The sequence below is a fragment of the Drosophila kikkawai genome, chromosome X (assembly GCF_030179895.1).
Source record: "Drosophila kikkawai strain 14028-0561.14 chromosome X, DkikHiC1v2, whole genome shotgun sequence".
NCBI lineage: Eukaryota > Metazoa > Arthropoda > Insecta > Diptera > Drosophilidae > Drosophila > Drosophila kikkawai.
The window spans coordinates 11616056-11635534 of record NC_091733.1 but is presented as its reverse complement, the minus strand read 5'-3'; the positions used below and the strand labels follow the sequence as shown (position 1 = coordinate 11635534).

General features: G+C 38.1%; 1 protein-coding gene across 2 annotated transcripts in view; it reads right to left on the bottom strand.

Moving 5' to 3' along the window:
- LOC108083457 (rho guanine nucleotide exchange factor 10) overlaps positions 1-19479 on the bottom strand; it is a 77146-nt gene that overhangs the window by 53698 nt on the left and 3969 nt on the right. Inside the window, exon 2 of one of the 2 annotated variants that reach the window (XM_017179227.3) lies at positions 10573-12271. In XM_017179227.3, coding sequence (XP_017034716.1) covers positions 10573-12241 — 1669 coding nt within the window. In that variant the 5' untranslated portion in view covers positions 12242-12271. Of the gene's footprint in view, positions 1-8921; positions 9016-10572; positions 12272-19479 lie in introns of those variants that run through there. The other variant, XM_070287901.1, reaches the window with a different exon arrangement.

The following is a 19479-nucleotide window of genomic DNA, read 5'->3' as shown; positions in this document are numbered from 1 at the left end:
TACAGATAACATAGAAAGCATATAGCATATAGGATATATTGGGTTAAAAATATTTTAGAATTAAATACCGACATTACAGAATTGTTCAATGCTTCCAAGGGGCTTTGCCTTACTCTACAATTCCCAAAAGGTTCTAGCATAGAAATGACAGAAAATATACAAATGCAATATATATTTAACAATATTAGGTGTATCGATATACTGTTTGATAAATTAGAAAAATATTATCGAAAAAAATGTATTATTATCGAATAAATTAATTAATATTCAATATTTTTTATCAACATTTTAACGTAAATTGTGATACTTTCTGATATCTTAAAAATCTATATATCAACGTTTTCGATATTTTCGATACTTTTGCTATCGAGATAGATTCTTGATGTGTGCCTTTGTATTCCTATTCCTAGACTTGGGTCTCTTACAAGTAATAATACTAATGTTACCATTTATATTTTGTATATTTTCCATTAAGAAAGTTCAGGGAAACATCTTGCTGAAAAAAACTCACACATCCAAACAATTAGGAAACTCAGGCTTCACTCGGTTTCCCATTTTTTTTCCCCGATTTTCTTTTTCTTTTGTTGCCTGAACACAAAAACTCCTGGCCTAGGCCAAGTTTCTTACCTTGGCTAAGGTTACAGACGTTGAGTGTTAAGGTGCGGGTGATAAAAAAAACAACAGCGAAAGGGGAGATGCAGGGTGTTAACACCTTGATGGCCACCCTGAAGAAATGGAGCCCAAAATCGATGCGTGTGGCAGCGGTCGTTTGCTCGGATGTCGGTAAGAGGAGACAATTAATTTCATCTGTCTTTTCTTAAATCAATTGGCAGCATCAATAAAAAGCATTAAGCAGGAAACCTAGGGTAACCTGAGATGCGAGTCCAATAGTTTTGGGAAAAATTCAAACTGAGAGAAGAGTCATTGCTAAATAATTTATAAATTATGATTAGAAAATAAAATATTTTCTTTAAAATATATATGTATAGATGAGTGTAGAAAAACTTTTCACCACTTTTCCCGCAAGCTGAGAAAACTAATTACCTACATCGGTTGGATTTCTGCGTATATATTTTGCACACTTAATGGCTTCCCGAAAATTCTCTAGCTCGCCATAACAATAACAATAACAATAACAATCGGAAAAGGTAAACAGAAGTCACGGGAGCCGGGACCTGACATCGTTAAATGTATTATTATTTATAGCCCAGCACCACCATCAATGGGCTGTACATACATATATCGATAATGTTTACTCTAGTGATATCAATATTTTGCAGATGATATTCCTGTTTGGGGTGGTGTGTGTTAATTCGTGCCAGTGGCTTGGAAAAAAAAAAATTGGGAAGATCAACTGGCTTGACTTTTGAGAGAGAGGAGCAGCATCCCCCTGCCGCATAGTCCAACCCATCCCATCTCATCCCTTCTTGTTGGAAGGCAAACCCTGTGCTGGACCAGCAATAAAATTATTTCGTGTAATCCGGTGCGCGTGCTCTCAATTATTGTGAAGCGATTTCCAGAAATCGGGGTATAAGGGGATAGGGATTGAAAAGAGGGTGCCAGAAGGCCATAAGTCCTGGGTGCTGCGTGTGTGCATTCTCTGTACCAGAGCCTTAATTTCATACTATTCTTCACTTAAGGGGTAGCGAGACATAAAAATTAACAAGGAAATGCAGTTTCCATTCTTGCAGTAAACACACATTTTTAGAAAAAGTCCGATATTATTTATCGTTTTTTATGTAGTATTAAAAATATTTTAAATTTTTAAATATTGTTGAAATATCGATTTTATCGAATAATATTACAAAATATAAAATATAAATATAAATATATTTGTCTCTTAATATTTAAACTAAATTTTTTTTCGATAAATATAATCGAAATTTTGTTAAATTTAATATATTACAATTTTAAATTTCGATATAAATGGCATTTAACGTTAAATATTCATTTATTTCTTTGTTCTCCTATATTCGAGCTCCATTTATCGATAAATTTATCGATGCAGTCTATCGATATGTATCTTTGCTTTCTCCCTTTAAATTTCGATATAAATTTAACGTATAATATCGATTAATTTTTTGTTTTTTCTCCCTATACTTGAGCTCCATTTTTCGATATATCAAAACGAATTTTGATAATTATGATCGATCAATTATCGATGCAGTATATCGATATGTATATTTATTTACGGCCTTACCTAAAATGAACCTCAAACTTCAAGCCAGAATTTTCCCTCTCTCCTACTCCGACTTGGTTCTTTTTTTAACCAAATGTCATCACTTGAGCTTATTGTTTTCCCTACGATATACATATATTTGTACAGGAAAATGTACACTTATGTATGTACATATGTATGTTATTCATGTATGTAAGATTCGTGTTGTGGCTGCACTTTGAGCTGTTTCTATGAGCACTTTCAATGGAAAACGCAAAAGTGAAATTTCCTGCTCTTAATTACGTTCTATTTTTGGCAAACGAACAACAACGCAGAAAGCAAAACAATCGGAGGCTGAAAATTCACAGGCACACGAGCAGGACAGGACTGGAGGACTGGAGGACGACACAAAGGCGGCTCCTCTCCGCTCCGCTCTCTCTGTTCCTGGGAAATGCAAATCGCATTTCATGCAATCTGATTAAGCATTTCGTTCGGTTGTTTCTGTACAGGTATTAAGCCCCCACCTTCCATCACCTGACTTGAATTTCTTTTTTATTTTGCACATTGGCATGAATTTTAGGTTGGTTTTTATCTTTTAGGTTCATTTATGTTTCAGATATTTGCCGCGATTTTATATGCCCGAGTAGTTGTTAAATCTTTGACAGACCGACTTAAAAATTAAAAGGAATTGGGTGACAACCAAAAATCATATATAAAACAAAAAAGGAAGAATATATTCTCAATTGAATAAGTAATATTAAATAATGTTTACTTCTTCAGTGAGTTTTTAGCTCTGTACTTTATCCAATTTGTTTTTATTTTGCCGTTTGTTTGTCGGTTTATTGGGTTTTTACCCCTTTTGTTGTTTGAACCTTTCCCTTACTACACCCTTTCTCCATTTTATTTTATTTAATTTTTTTTTTCGCCATGACAAACAAACAAAGGAAATACGAAACCCTGCAGGAGGAATGGTCCAGGTTGAGAGTAAAGGATACCCTTTAATGGGTGTTTATATGAGAAATAATAATAAATAGACTAGTACACTTTAAAATTAAGTTTAATTATGGTTACCACAAGAATGCTGTCAAAGGAGGTTAAGTGACACGCAAAGAGCAAATGATCAAGGTGACCGTATAACAGGAAATCATTTTTAAAATTCCCAACTAGTTCTTACCTCCAATGAATGCAATGGAAGATTTGCCAAGGCTAACTAAGCAACAACTCTAGATTTCACTTTAGAGTTCAATTGAAATTTCACTTTAGTTTTTTACTTTCGTTTTTACTCTAGTTTTTTACCTTATCTTTTTTAACTTCATGTCATATTTAACCCATTTTTTGTTCCCTACTTTCGTAGTCTCCACTGTATAACACTTTTTTACTTGGCCGCATTGCCTGGGCGGGCCTTTAGCACAAATTGCAAAAGCTTTATGACTCTATGACACCTGGCATGCTATTACATGGACATTCCATTCTCGTCCCCCCACGACAAGTCGCCATCAATTATGCAATATATGTACATGCACATAAATATACATATATACATATATAGATATGTATAGGCAATGTATATGCAGTTTGTAAGCTGTGGTGGTGCGTGGTTCACTTAATACATTTTGTGGGTAGTTTCATCCGGTTCGATTTTAGTTTGTTGCATTTTTTTTTTTACAAATCTCTTTTCCCAACAAGAAGCTCTTCTTTCAAAAAAACAAGAAAAATAAGCTAACTCCAGCAAGCCGAAGTTTGTATACCCTTGCCGTAAGCAATTTAAAAGTTTCTCATTTAAACATAGTTTAATGTAAAGGTTAACGAGATCCCCAAGCTGGATAATATATATTTAGTGTACTCACATTTGTCTAGGTTCTTTCTCTGATTGATCGAACTCCTTGACTTTTTTCTAATCTCTAACTCCCTCCGGTGATATCTGCTCGTTTCATACATCTCTTTCTCAAATAGCAAATAAACCAGTAACACGAAGCTACAAAACAGAGATGGTACACTGAAACGCAAGTAACAGGGCTTTTAGGAAAGAGTAGCCACTACCGCACTACCACACAACCACACCAACTCACTACCTCTGAAACTCGACCTCGACATTCTGATGGGTCACTACTCAGAAGATGCTTTAACTAGTTGGGAATTATAGTGTCAAGCCAGTGATTTTTTGTTAAAATTTTTTAATTAAATAAGTAAAATTTGGTTTCTTTCCAAAAAGCCCAGAAAGACTTGCCTGATAATGCTGATTAAGAATAAATTATATATATGATTTATACGGTCGAGAATGACTCTTTCACAAAGTTACTAACTTCTGATTGAAATTATAATACCCTGCAAGGGCATAAAAACATTATCAAGACAGCAGTTTCTTTTTATAAAATGACAAATCAGAAAGACAGCTTAGGGTTATTGTTACTGAACATAGAAAAATCTCCAGGGTCCCTAAATTAAAAGCCTGACTAAAGGTTTTAACTTAACGTGGAGGACTTTCAGCATTCGCTGCGCTGCAACAAAGTAAATCGAACTAAAAACCTGAACTTAAGAGATTATATCTCTAATAAGCAAGAAATTTTAGCGGCTGTCTTCATTTTTCTGATCTTATGCACCGAAAAAAAATGTGTGTTTTGCTTCAATCTAATCAAATATTTAAACGAGAGGAAAAATATCACAAATTTTAATATAATAAAATTTGGAATATCGAAAAAATCTCACTTAACATTAAAATATCTAATAATATCGTAAGAAAAAACCAACACAAGTGGCTTTACAGATGGAAATTGGGCAAGTCGATTGAAATATCGATAAAATAAAATTGTAAAAAAATAAAATAAAATTGTAAAAATTAAATCTTTTAATTAATATATAAAATATGAATAAAATTAAATTATAAATCTCGAAAAGTTTCGCACTTATACAAAGTAAATCGATTAAAAGATCGATAAATAAAATGTTATGAAAAATAAATACTGTTCAAATATCGTTTTGTACATCGGGGTACACATTTTCTTCTTCACCATTCGAGTACCTAAATTTTTTCTTAATTTTCATAAAAATTCCAAAGAGTTTGCTGCCTTATTTGTTCCATTGTCTCCTTCCTTGGATGGCCAGCGTTCTGATCTGTCTGCGGGATCTCTGTCTGGAGGCTCTGTCTGTCATGCGTACTGGGGTCCACCATCTGTCCATCCAGCCAGCCAGTCCGGCGCTCGTCTGCTTCCGGCTCAAATGCTCTAGGCCACGCCCAGGCTCACAGATTGGACATAAATCATGTTGTTGACCAATTCAACAACGGCAGCCGCGGCCCACTGTCAGCATCCAGCACTTGGCCAAGTCGAGAAACCAACAACCAACAGTCAACAGTCAACCAACAGATGCGTGCCAAAAACGTTTTGTCCCACAAAATGCTAGCCATACGCTTTTTGGTTAGACACATTCGTCGCGCACAGCCACATTATTTTTTGTGTAGTAGTTTTCCTTTAGTTTATTTTCCTCCTCACATTTGCTTGCAACTATTTCAAGTCAATCCAGTTGCTGACAGCCGAACACAAAAACTTAATTAACCAAACGGAGACAGAGTGGGGCAAATCAAATGAGTGGAGGGGTGGCCAAGGGGGAAGGGGAGAGGGGACCGATCTATACTCACTTGGCCCAGTTTGTTGTTTGGATTCTAATTCGAATTTCGTATCGAATTCTGAGACGAAAGTAAAGCGGCTGGGTCAACGGTGCGTATGCGCAATGCGGCTAAAATGCATGGCCGTCAGCCAAATTAGTTGCCAAAGAAAAGGGGGCTAAATAGATTTTCGGGGGGGAGGAGTTAAGTTGAACCGAAAAATTAAAACAAAATAATAATATAGAGAAAAAATAGAATAAAGAAAGGTTGCTTAAAGGTTTTTTTCTATTTAAAAAGTTCTAACCACTTCTTTGTTTAATAATAATATCAATGGTTCTAAAAATATCCAAATTCGATGGATTTCCTTGGTTTTTTCCAAGTGTAGGTGGCGGATAGTTGCCACATTAATCTCGGACAAAGTGATCTGTGGCATGCAACCGGCGACGAAAGAAGACTTTTTTTGCCTGATCCCAATTTAATTTGTCGCATTTTTGTCCGCATTTCTGTTGGGAAGTCAATGGGAGCTGAAGGAATTGTGCAACTATTTGGCTTAGACAATGCCATTTTGCAAGAAAAACTACGAAGAAGCCAGACACCAAAAAGAAATAGCTGAAGTTAAGGTTAGGGAAAGGTAACTGTAGTTCAATTTATCAATAAGTCAAGTCGGAATTAACACTCGAACCGTCTAATATATTTTCCAGCTTCCACCGATCCGTAAACAAATCTAAAAATCCAAAAACAACACCAGTAAGTACACCCCAGTCTGCCTTAGAAACACTACTCTGCATGCAAAAGTGAAAAAAAAACCACTAAGGGTTGGCCGGCAACCGTAACTTGATTAGAGGGATGTTAGAACCAGTTGGGAATTATACTGAAATTTTTAAGTAAAATTTGTTCTTATGAAAAATGTACTAACAAAGCAATTGCATTGCGGCCTTATTTTAAGAAAGAAACCGAACGAAGTGAATCAGAATTAAAACCAACTTTAAAAATATTATTTAAAAATATTATAAATATTGCCTGATAAATAAATCCTCACCTATCCTGACGGCCTAGCTTAATCGTGTCAACACCACAAACCAAAACAAATGTACGTAGATCTTATGGCGCTTGGCCGAAAAAAAAAAAAATAGTGGACCGAAATTAGACAAATTTATGGCTTTCAATTGGCAGCGACAGCGATAATTGGACGAGTGTGCCGAGACAGGAAAATAAGAGGTGTGAGAGGAGGGAACTGAAAGAGGCCACAAGGAGTTGCTAACTGGGTCCAGAGCCTCGACACATTGACAGCACGCGGGCAGAAGCAACACCGGCAGCTAAGTATTGACCATTAATCATCTTGCCCATGGCCTACAAAAGTAATGTAATTTAACGAGGGAAATAGAGAGAAAAAATAAAAAAGATTGAAATTTTTATAAATAAATAATATAACATATGGATATGTTACATTCATGTATATAAAAGCAATTGAAATTTTATATATGAACTCCGATAAGTCCATATTCTACATATTTCTAAGTTTGTTTTATGTTATTGATTTTTTTTTTAATTCGATAATCAAACTTAATGAGTTCTTTGATATAATTTCAATATATAAAACATGTTTATATTTTATTGGTTCAAAATTTTCCATTTTCACAATTTCTTCTTCGATAATTTCGATATTTTAACACTCAATGCGATATTTTAATAATTAAAATTGCGATAATATTTTCGATTAAAAAACGTAGTGAAGTTTTATTGGTTGAAAATATTAAAATCAATCATATTTTTCGATAATATAAATCGATTAATTATTTTCGATAGTTTAAATTGCAATACATCGATGACATTTTCAATATAAATTCGATATACAAAACTGTATGACATTTTCGATATGCTATTGACTGCAATTATATTTTTTTCGATATATCATATCGGACTATATATAGTAATCTACAATCGATACACTTAACTGCATAATATTTTTCTATGACTTTCAGGCATTGTCTAGTCGGTTTTTGTTACAATTTGAGATAAGTTGAGTTAACCGATTGTCGGTCAGATATTGTTTTCTTGCTGCGCTTGTTATTATGCAAATTCACAAAGGTGTTGTCTCGCTGTTCCTCGTTGTGTAGTTTTTTGCCCCAGTAATTTATTTATTTTTGCTGCCATTCCAGGTGTGTTTCCAAAATGAGATATATTAAGTAAGCTTTTTTTAACGTTTTCTGTTTGCAGTACTTTCACTAAGCAGCCGCCAACGAAAACTACAAAAAAATTGCACCAAAGGCTACACGAATTTCGTGCTGTACATGACAAACTTGCAACCTGATTTGGCTTCAGATGCCAAAGGAGGAGGAGGCGGGGGAGGATAGCTTTAGTGGGTTAAGCTAACGAACTATGCGGCTGTGTTCTGGGCAATATAATAACGAGAAGGAGTAGGAAATGAGACGCCTTGGCGACCGTGATTAACGAGTGCTTAGACGCACTCAAACACGAGCTGCTAATGCCACAGATGACTGTCAAGAGACGCACAGCATCCAGCATCCAGCAGCAACATCAACATCATCGAGCACAAAAGCCAACAGACAATCGCAAAATGGACAATAACTGAGAATCAAAATGATAACACAAAAGTGCAATAATAATAAATCGTTTTTCTCTTTTTTTTCACTTCTTTTTTGCACACTTTGAATGATGAATAATTGAAAGGAATCTAGGAATAAATGCAAAGAGCGAACATTTTGAGAACAAAAAAGATAAAGAAACTGATAAAATTTTGTTGAAGTTTGAAATATTTTTAATATTATATAAAATATTTATAATAGTTAAGCGAATATTGCTTAAATATATTTATTAAAAAAGGGTTTAAGGCTTAGGAATATATTTAAATACTTTTTAAGGTCTTAAATCCTTTCTAAAAATGTAAGTTTCTTTGTCCAATTTCAGTTTTTGTTTAAACCTGCTCAAATATATATATTTATTTTTGGCAACACTATACAAATCGGTCTATAAGTGAGTCACAATTACGCACAGAAATAGTTCTAAACTAATGACGAGGGGAATATGGGATATGGCCTGGCTGATTCACTGATTAATTTGGCCTTGTTCAGGCTGTGATTCGATCTAGTGTCTCGGCATAATTAATTATAAAATTTATGTTTTTTAGTAGACTTCACCTACATTTTAGCAGGACAACTCCTGCGGCATGCTGATGCGGCAATCCCAGATGGCTATGGCGGCGCAGCAAGTGTTGTTGCTGCTGTTGCTGCTGAAAGGCCATCTCTTTTAATTGTTTTTTAATAAATTTTAAATTAAATAAATTCCGATTCCCGATTCATCTTTTAGTTAAAATTCTAGGTGAATTTCTTTCACACAAAACATAAAAACAACAACACAACACTGAGACCGCGCTTAAACGAGAGCATGCAGCATCCGCGACAAGATCGATTCTACTGAAACCGCGTCCACGAATCCATTCCATCGCATACCCGAAGCTCAGCGCACCGAAGTAAGTAGGCAAAATCAAAAAAATAAAAATAAGTAAACACACAAAAAATAAAAAACGAGACTGGAGTCAGCGGAGCATGTGCCCAAAGACCAGACTCATTGCCTCTTTGGGGTTCGTTCGGCTCACTGATGTTCGCTCCGCATGCGAAGCCTCTGATAATAGCAAATAAACCGATTTTCTTTTTTTTTCCTCTCTTTTTTTTATCAAAAATAATTTTCACATAAGCCAATAGGCTAGAAATAATTAATTTACATACATAAAACGTTTCTAAATGTGTTGAAATATATAAAAAATAAAATATATGTATATTTAAATTTATATATTATATTTTATATAATTTAACATGTTACTTTTTATTATAATTAATAAATATATTTTTATGATGGGTTTAATTATTATTGCTAGTTTAAATATATTTGTTAAAATATTTATTGTGATTTATGGTATTATTTGCTCTGTTTTCAGTTATTTGCACTATATTTTTAAATTATTTCTTAATTATTAGTATTAATTCTGATTAATAACCATCTATCTGTAATTTTCTTATCATTATTTCAACACATATCTAAATATTTTTTAAAACCATGATATTTTACCCAATCTGTTTCCTACATGAGAAGGCTCCATCTAGCGGAAAAATCATGAAGCCAATAATAATAATTATAAAAGCAGCAAAATAAAGATTTGGTGACTCTTGTTGACTTTATAAATATTTTTAAATATAAGCAATAATAATATTTAGGCAATAATACTATTTATATTATTGTATTTATTTTCACTATGTTTTTAAACAATTCCCTTTTTTTAGTATTATTTAAAATTAATAATAATATTTCTCTAATTTGTATTTATCATTATTTCAACACATATTTATATATTATTGAAATCCTGGATAATTTACCTAATATTTTTGCTACATAAGAGGGTTCCATTTAGCGGAAAAACCTAGACCCCAATAAAAACAGCGAAATAAAGATTTGTTTGATTTTATGAATATTTTTAAATAAATAAAAACATTTAAGAAACACATTTAAACAATGGATAAATTTTCGGATTCAAGAAAATAAGTTGTGTAAAATAGGTTTATCCGAAAAAGACTAGCGCCACTAGCGGCATATAAAAGAAATTATGGCCAAGCTTGAAACATTTTATTGCCACCAGAGGGCGGGCTACGGATAAAAATCATTTTTAAATTCAAAACATTTTTAAACATGTTTTTGGGAATTTCTCCCTCAATAATTAAAAATAAAGAATTTATATGGAATATATATAATATTTATAAATAATCCTCCTACTTTTTATATATTTTCAAAGCAAACTCACCTGTTAAGCCCGCATCGTTGATACTGGAAGTGGAGGTTGAAAATCCCGGCAGCTTCCTCCATCCCTTGCGACTCCAAAAGCTCCTGGCCTTGGACTCGGTGCCCGTGGTGGCCGTCGTCTGTACCGCGGGCATTGTCTGGTGTCCACTGATTCGTTGAAGATGGTTGGGTCCCGGATCCTCGGCAGCCCGTATCTTGGCGCAGCTAAGGATTCGCCGGCCGCAGGAGGCGCGGGCCAGGAAGCTGCTGCCACAGGTGCTGCCTGAACCCGATCCCGAAGCCATAGCTGAGGACATACCGATGCCCATACCCGTCTCATCGTATACCGTGGCCGCTCGCTGGAAGGAGCGACAGCTCTGGGTGACCGCCGTGGGCGCTTGCCGGGCACACTTGATGTGCTGGGACTTGCTGAGACGCAGGCTTCCTATGTAGCTGGCCCCGCTGCTGCCGCTGAAGCCGCTGTCCAGGTCGGCGCTGGCGGCCAGCAGCTGCTCGGCCAGTCCTCTACGACCTCCTCCTGCTCCTCCTCCTCCTCCTTCGCTCCTATCACAGATATTATCCGCCGAGGCGGAGGTGAGACGAGCCAGTATGCTCGGTGGCTGTCCACTGGCCGCCGTTACACTCACACTGGGCTCGGGTTGTGGCTGTGCTCCGGTGATCGCTGCCGGCTGCTGTTCCATCGACTTGGGCGGACTCTCCGGCATCAGCATGGCCTCCACACTGAGATTCAGCTCGCCGAGAATCTTGTGATGCCGACTCTGCACCCGTCGCAGTTCCTCCTCCACCAGGGTTTGGCCCAAGGATCCCGCCGACTGGGAGCCCACGGTGCTCTGCAACGAGGAGGTGGTGATGGCGCTGCTGCTGGTGGTGGTGGTAGCCGCATTGATCTCCTCGTAAAAGTTCTCGCTCTGGCCAGGTGCCCTTGCCCTGGCACTGGTCAGCTTGTGGTAGCGCGTCTGGTATGACTGCAAAGTGGCGGGACTTACGAGCTGCTTGTTCTTTTTGCCCTTGGAGAGCAGGGCTCGTATGGAGTTGGGCGGGGGTGGTGGTGTTGTCTCTGCGGTGGAGGAGGGGGAGGAGGAGCCACTGTCCACTGTTGGAGCAGCCCCAGCTGCAGAGGCTGCACTTGTTCCTGGCGAGTGCCTCATGGCGGCACCGGGCTCATAGTAGGCATACGAGTAGTCATGATGCGTCTGATGGGCCAATAATGAGCTCTGCAGCCGGCCCAGGCTCTTGCTGTGCCGCGCCGCCAGCTGCTCGAGGTGATGCGGCGAGGTCTCCTGCCTGGGATCATTGCAGACCTCGATGGCATCCGGATCGGGATCGGGATATCGGGGCAGTAGCTGACGTCGGTTCTGGGTGGAGCCAGTAGCTGCGGTATGCGGTGGTGGGTAATCCGGCGGAGGCGGAAACTGAAGGCAATGTTGCTGATGCTGCTGCTGTTGCTGCTGCTGTTGTTGCAGCTTTTGTTGCTGCTGCTTAAGACGCTGCAGCTGCGTCTGCTGCTGCGTATAATAGTTCTGATTGGAGAGCTGCTGCTGCGGCTGCGTCTTTAGCTTCGAGTGGACCAAAACCTTTCCCACACCGCCCCCGGCCGTCGACGGAACCGTGGGCGTGGCGGCGGAGTTGCCGCCGTTGTTGCGCCTGCTGCCCAAGCCCAGGCTCTCCATGGCTCATGTTGTGGCCGCAAAAGCAAAGATCTGTAAGTAAATTGTATAAAAATTATAATTTAAATTATGAAATATATAAATATATATAATATAATCTTTAGTTGCTGGTAGTTTTTAGCCAAGAATCCCTGACATTCCTTGCCACAATCCACATGTCGCTGTGATTAATTGCCGCTAATTCATCGGAGAGTCTGGGCCCCTTGCGAGGACGACGGCATATAATGGACAGCAAAAAGGGTTTCCGATTTTTTTTCTTTCTTATTTTTTGTAGCAGAGACCCGCTTCAAAGACCTGGCCGAGCGGTAATTGAAAAAGCACGCAAGCTGGCCAAGAAATGAGTTGGCCTTAAATGAGACGAGGTACCTGGGGATGCTTGGAGGCACAGCAGCTGTCGCTGATGAGGCTGCTAAGAAGGTTAAGTCTCTCTCTCTCTCTCACTCTCTTCCCATCAAATCAAAAATATATCAAGTACTTGATGACTTTGGCAATAACCCTTAAGAACCTAAGCTCATGATCCAGAGACTGTAATAAACTTGGCTTTCATAAGGCCAGCAATCTATGCATTGAGTGGATATGCCCAAGGATTCATTGAGGTAGCAGATTGAAATTCAGTTTGTAATTTGAGAAGAGGTCCAGCCGGGTTCTGGTTTTTATTTCAAATACCCTGTAGGGCGCTTAAAAAGTTATACAGGTTTCTAACTCTTCCAAGCGAAGATTAAATATTCTTGCATCAACAGCCAATCTGATCTAGCCAGCAGCTTTTTCTTAGAGGTTACAAAAGCCAAAGCTAAGCGAAATCCTTTTAAGTAAAAGGTATCTCAGAATCGAGACTGTTTTTCTGAAGCCCTCTTTCCTGTTTTTCGCTTTCTCTACCTATCTCTCTCAGCATCTCTCTGATTCTTCTCAGCTCTCAATTCTTCGCTGCTTCTCTCCGTAAGCCGAGCCCAGTCTGAGAGCTAGACACGATCTCGATGGCACAGCAGGTCCCCAAATTAGCGTCTAAATTTAGCAACTCAACAAATTGAATGGATCCCAACTCATGTTGACTCTTTCTTCCCACCAAGTTCCACCGCGTTACTCCTTGAATTTTAAAGCTCTGTTTGCATTTGAGGTCCCCGGGAAAGGTGGGCCAGCTAAAGGAGTGGAGGAGTAGAGGGCTTTAAGGAGATTAAGGGCTTCCAGCTTCTGGGGGAAAAACATCAAGAAACCCTAACGCTAACGCATGACATTGTCAACAGTCAGATACAACAACGACAATGGCAAACTGAGGGGACGAAAGGACGACAGGATGAAAGTGGGTGTGTGCTTGCATCGAAGTCAGCAGCAGGGAGCAAGCCACTCGAAATGCTGGGCAAGTGTATATTCCTATTTTCCCCTGACTCGTGAACAAGGAGCACCTCCCGCCGCTGGTATCTGGCAACCCCTGTCGAGGTTCTCCTCCACTCCCTACACCTGTTTAGGGGTAAGAACAGCCAACCCTTGGGCTTCCGGATCCGAGGATAAACTTTCTGTTTGTACTAGCTTCAACCCACTTATTCGAATTTTTAAATGCGAAATGCGTGGCTGTGTTACCTTTTATTCACTGCATAACTCTCCCTCTGTGTGTGTTATTTATTTATTTTTTTTTTTGTAGTTTGCAAACTTTGGTTTTGTCTCCGGCAATTCTCTCAGTTCATGCAGCCATTAACCATATGTTGGGGGAGATGTGCTTGTTCTGGTATATTTATTAAACAAGTTGTAAGCTTCTGGCTTATATTATAAAGTAAAGCTTGAAGAAAATTGCTTTTCGTTAGCTTCTGACTTTGTTAAGGATATCTACCAATGCATGTTGCAAGAAACTTTCACTTTTTGATTCGTTTAAAAGCATTTGCTTCTATATGTCTGGGCGTTACGCATCTTATAAATATTCTTTTTGTTGCTCTGCATGCATTGCCCAGCAACACGTGCTTCTAGCAACATGGCCCGGCAACACATGTTTCTATCAACATTGAACAGAAACACATGCTGCTAGGAACAATGCTAGGCAACACATGCTCCTAGCAACACATTCTGCTAGCAATACTGGCCGCAGCACAAGCAACATGGCCCGGCAACACAACTTTCTATCAACATCGAACAGCAACACATGCTGCTAGCAACATTGCATAGCCACAAATGCCTACTAACATTTCGCTAGGAATTTTCCTTGTTAAATTTTCGTTTTTTTTTTTATAAATCATATTTATCATTAATTTCTTACTTATTTTGTTTATTTTACTTAACTTAACCAATAAAACTGATAAAAATATAATTTTAAAATGCTTTCTCTATAATAATTATTTGTAATTTAAAGACTCCTTTATGAGTGAATAACCCCCGTTTTCAAGTGACTGTGTGGCTTGTGTTTTTTATTATTATTACTTCTTCATTTTTTTGCCACAATGGCGGCTCCCTCCGAACAACAGCAACAAACAGAAAACGCATTGCGATAATTATATGCTGAGCCTGCAAAGCAGCAGCAGCAAGTGCAACAGCACCATCAACCCAAGGCGGCTGCCCCCAGCTAGAGAGAGTGTGGCATGTTCTTTTATCATATTTGCATTTTGCATTTATATGTCGCCAATTCACTCAGACTTCCTCCGCCGTTTGCCTGGACTCCCCTCCGTTTATGGCCCGAGTGCGAACAAGTAATTAGAAAACATATTTCGAAATTGTTTCGCCATCAGCTGTGCGAAATATGTATCAACATAAAGGCGACTCTAGAGGCCAGAGATATTTTAACGACTTGGCAGCCAGTTCTTGAATGTATTTCCAACGTATGATGTTTGTTTGTTAATTGTTATTTAAAAAATCTAGTTAATTTTAATACAAGAATTCCTTTTTCAAGTTCCTCAAGGCTTTACCCATTTAGAGACTGTATTTTTACTGTATAAAAAAGTCTCCTAAAAACCTTTGCAGCTTAAAACTTTCACAAAATTTCTTAAATTCAGATATATATATGGTGCCACATATCACAACGACAGCATCATCAGCGTTGCAATGAACGAGGAAGTCGTCAGGATATGCACTTTTGTATACCTAGGAAAGTGATATCGTTCTAACGACACTAAAGATAATGATGATGATGATGATGATGATGATGATGAAGTTGGTATAATAGCAGGCACTATGTGCCTCCCTGTTAAATTTCCCCCCGTTGCAAGCTCCTCATGTTATTCATTCTACATTGCCCGATAAACTGCATCCTTGTGTGTGTGCATCCTTTGACTCCTGATTTTATTTAGCATCTTTTAGGGCAGGCATTAGCCGCACTCCCTCTTTCTCTCTCGCCTTTTTTTCACTACAAAAACTGTGGATTCTGCGCATGCTAAAGTGTCGTTTTCATTTGAACATTTTGTCAATAGCTTGGCTTTCACTTTTTCGCACACAAGCTTCCTTTTCTTCAGGTTTTACCCATTGAAGTTGACTTCGATTTAGTTGCTCTGGGAGTTGCCTTGAAGCTGCACTTAAAGATGTTTGATTTTTTAAACTAGAAAAATTAAAATGCTTTAGACTGGGCAAAAGACTTCTCTCTTTGCTCAGAGAAAGCATTTACTTTTCCCTGTTTTGTAATTTTGTTAAAAGCCAACTACACTCAACCATCACATGCTCCACATAATCACATGGCTGAGGATTTGAGTTTGAAGGGACATTCCCCAAGTCCATTGTTTTCCCCGTTTTATTTATTTTTCTTGTTTTTTGTCCTCTCCAGAAACGCGTCACAAGACAATGCCACATGCCACGCATTGGGCAGGGGTCACCTTCCCCTCTCATCGTCTAGAGAGAAAAATGATTCTGCATCTGAATCCCAGTCGCCCAGTCCCAGTCCCAGTCCAAGTCGCAGCTTCATCTTCTTTATTTTTTGTGCACTCGAGCGCCTTTTACTTTGTGCATAATTTCTTGGACCCATGTGGGGGTTGTGGGCGGAGTTCCTCTTTTTTTTCGTGGGGCCTGGGAAGGTCATTAACCGGGTCTTAGGAGCTCTGTTCCCAGTCGTCAATGGTCAAAAGATGTGAATTATGCAGGGCTTAAATGAGAGATTTATTTTCCTTGGAAGACAAAGGGTGCTAGTTGGGCGCCAAATCTTGACAGTGTTCCATTTTATGTTCCATTTCCACTGATCCTCTGCTAGCTCTTAAAAACTTATCATCGTCTCCATTTTAAATTTTCTGTTCCATTTTGATTGTTTCTACGCTTATATACTTACTTACTTATAATTGAAGGAATATTATCATCGTCTCAAAATGAGAAAAATAAATATTTTAGGTCCCTAGTTGGGCGCCAAATCTGTGCATTTTCTGTTCCATTTCTAGTGTTTCTACCTCAAAATTGTAATTCTACGTAAATGTTGACCATAAATTATATCTTATTTTAAAATAAATAAATATATTTTGTAATACCGGAGCCACCTACAACTAGCCCCTAGTTGGGCGCCAAATCTGTGAATTTTCTGTTTCATTTCCACTGCTTCTTCCTGAAAATTATAATTCTAAGGAAATTTTGGACATAGTGTAATATCACAATTTGAAATACATAAAAATATAGTTTTAATACCAGAGCCTTACATTTTCTGTTCCATTACCACTGTTTTTAATGATGCCCAACCCCTGTACTCCTATGTACATATGCTCCCCAAGAAGTAGCTCTTGGGCATGAATGAATATCATCATCTCGTCGTCATCTTCATCGTCAGAATCCCACTTCCACTCAGCATGATAAAGACAAGTGTTGCACAGGGGAGCTCACATGGGGCTTTGCAAGCCCGCCCCGAACCCTTATCGAAAGCCCAGCCCAAAGCTAGGGGTAAACGTAAAAATTACACTTGCAGTGGGTGTCATTCCACAGCTTTTCTACTTTTTTTTTTTTTACTTGTGAAAGTCAAAGGCAAAATAAGAAAGAAACGTTGACGTTTGTGGCCCTCGCATCAACCATTGCGAGTTCGTTAAACCTTCAAGCATCGAAGTTTTCGCTTCTTCGAAACAAAAACAACTACAGGGGGACGAGACATGAATCCTTCGTCCCTATATATACTCTTTTTTTTTTTGTAGCCTCAGGCAGGTCGCGACTCCAACCCGAATCCATGGGAACACTCAAAAACTTAGTGGCGCTGACAAAGCGCACACGACAAAAGTCAATGGTCCGGGGGGTTTCCCTGGGTGTCTATGTATGCTGGCATCCAGGGGTGAACCAACCAGGAGTGCGTTGCGTTAAAATTTAATTAACAAGCGACAACACGCACTTTTCCAACGTTCCAGCAACAGCACTTGGCACCTCGCCAATTGCAGCTGCAACTGGGGAGCTTTTCCAAGGGGATTTTGTAATCAATTTTATGTTTTTGTGAAACGGAGTCCAAATCAATTGCACATTTAGACAACTCTAACTCTAATGGGTTATTATTCTTTTCAACATTTAATTGATCCTCATTATTTCATTTATTTTTATTCAAAAAACCAGGTGTTGTCTCTAAATTTATAGGAAGTCCTCACAACGGCTGCTACACTTTCCCTTTGGCCAAGCTGCGGAAGCCAACATTTAATTGACTTGACGTGTAAGGCGCTGCATACCATCGCATACCAGCACTCAACCGAGAAACAACTGAAGGCCACTTAGCGAGGGATTCCTGGATACCCAATACTCTGTCAAGCAGTAGTTGCGGCATTTTAATGCAGGGTATAGGAGGGGTATAAAGTTATAGTATCTCTATAACTGTAGTAATACTGAAACTTTTTTACTTTTTCTTCAGAGAGCAGAGGCTCCCAAAAAAAAAAATCCCTATTCATTTATCCAGTAAATGAAAGCTTTATATATAGCCGCCTTCAGCACACATAAATCGAGTCGATTCCGTTGCACATTATGGCTCGAATTATCAATGCCCATAAAGTATTTCCTCTTTGGCCTTAGGTTGGAGGGGAAACTGGCTGACTGACTGGAAAAGCTGCCTGCCTGCCTGCTCCTCCACACAAAATGAGTTCATCACGTTTCCTCTTTTTCAGCTGATTTACTTTTTGTCCGTTTAGAACGAAATAAATATCCTCTTCTGGGAGAATCTGCAGAAGACTGCGAGAGCTGAGACTGAGACGCCCACAAATGCTAACAAGTAACCGGGAAGAAAAAGCGAGTTTGTGAAAGAGAGAAGAAAGAGTGGGGGTTAGATAGACCAAGGAAGATGAACGAGTCTACAGTGCCCTTTACCAGATAGCACTCGGAGAAAAAAATATATTAAATAAAATCAATATAGCAACACAATCGATATATGTGTGATCTAGCATTAAAAAAAATAGGCAGATTAAATATCGATCTATTATCGATATCTAGATAATAGATCGATTAAATATCGATCTATTATCGATATCTAGATAATAGATCGATATTTAATCGATTAATCTATATTAACGATAAATTGTTATTCTGTGTGAAATATGTATGTTCAATGTGGTTGTTGTTTTTTTCAATGATATCGATATTTTAATCGATATAATTAATTTAGATATTTTTCGATATTTAAAATTTCAATATATCTAAGTTTACAATATATTCAACACAAACTTATTATCAATAAATCAAATCAGACTTTCGTTATCGATATATGTGCATCCTTATCTGATTTAGACGAATCTTGATTTTTATAAATATTAACTTAAGCCGATTAGACAAAAAATTAAAAAAGCATCTATATAAGCATTAATTTAACTATTTTAAAGAGGTGTTTCATAAGAAATAAAAAAGTAAATACCTATATTTTTTTTAAATTTTCACTCAATTTTTAAAGACAACTATTTTTGTTAACTGTTTTCTTGTCCCGCAACACCGTTATAAATAAATGCACGTATTGCCATTACATTTCATTTTCATTGTTCGCTGCAGACACCCTCGGACACTCCCTCCTGGATCCCCAGTCCGAGTCTGAGTCCAAGTCTCAGGCCCCAACCTGGTCGCTTCGCCTCGCTCTGCCCACCGGGCATTCCGATCCTGCTGCCTAAATGGCGTTAAATATGGCATTGATGATCATTATCAATGAGCCTCCTCCTCACTCGGCTCTCTGCTTTGCTGCGGTTTTCATTTCAGCTTTTCAGTTTTTCAGCTTTTGGTTTTTGTCGATTTCTGCGCTGTAATCCAATAGCTTCATCACGTCTGCCTACCTTTACTTTTGAGGTGTTAAAAATGTGTGTTTCCTTTTTTTATTTTTAAAGATCGCCTCTTTTTAATTTGTTTTTATTTTC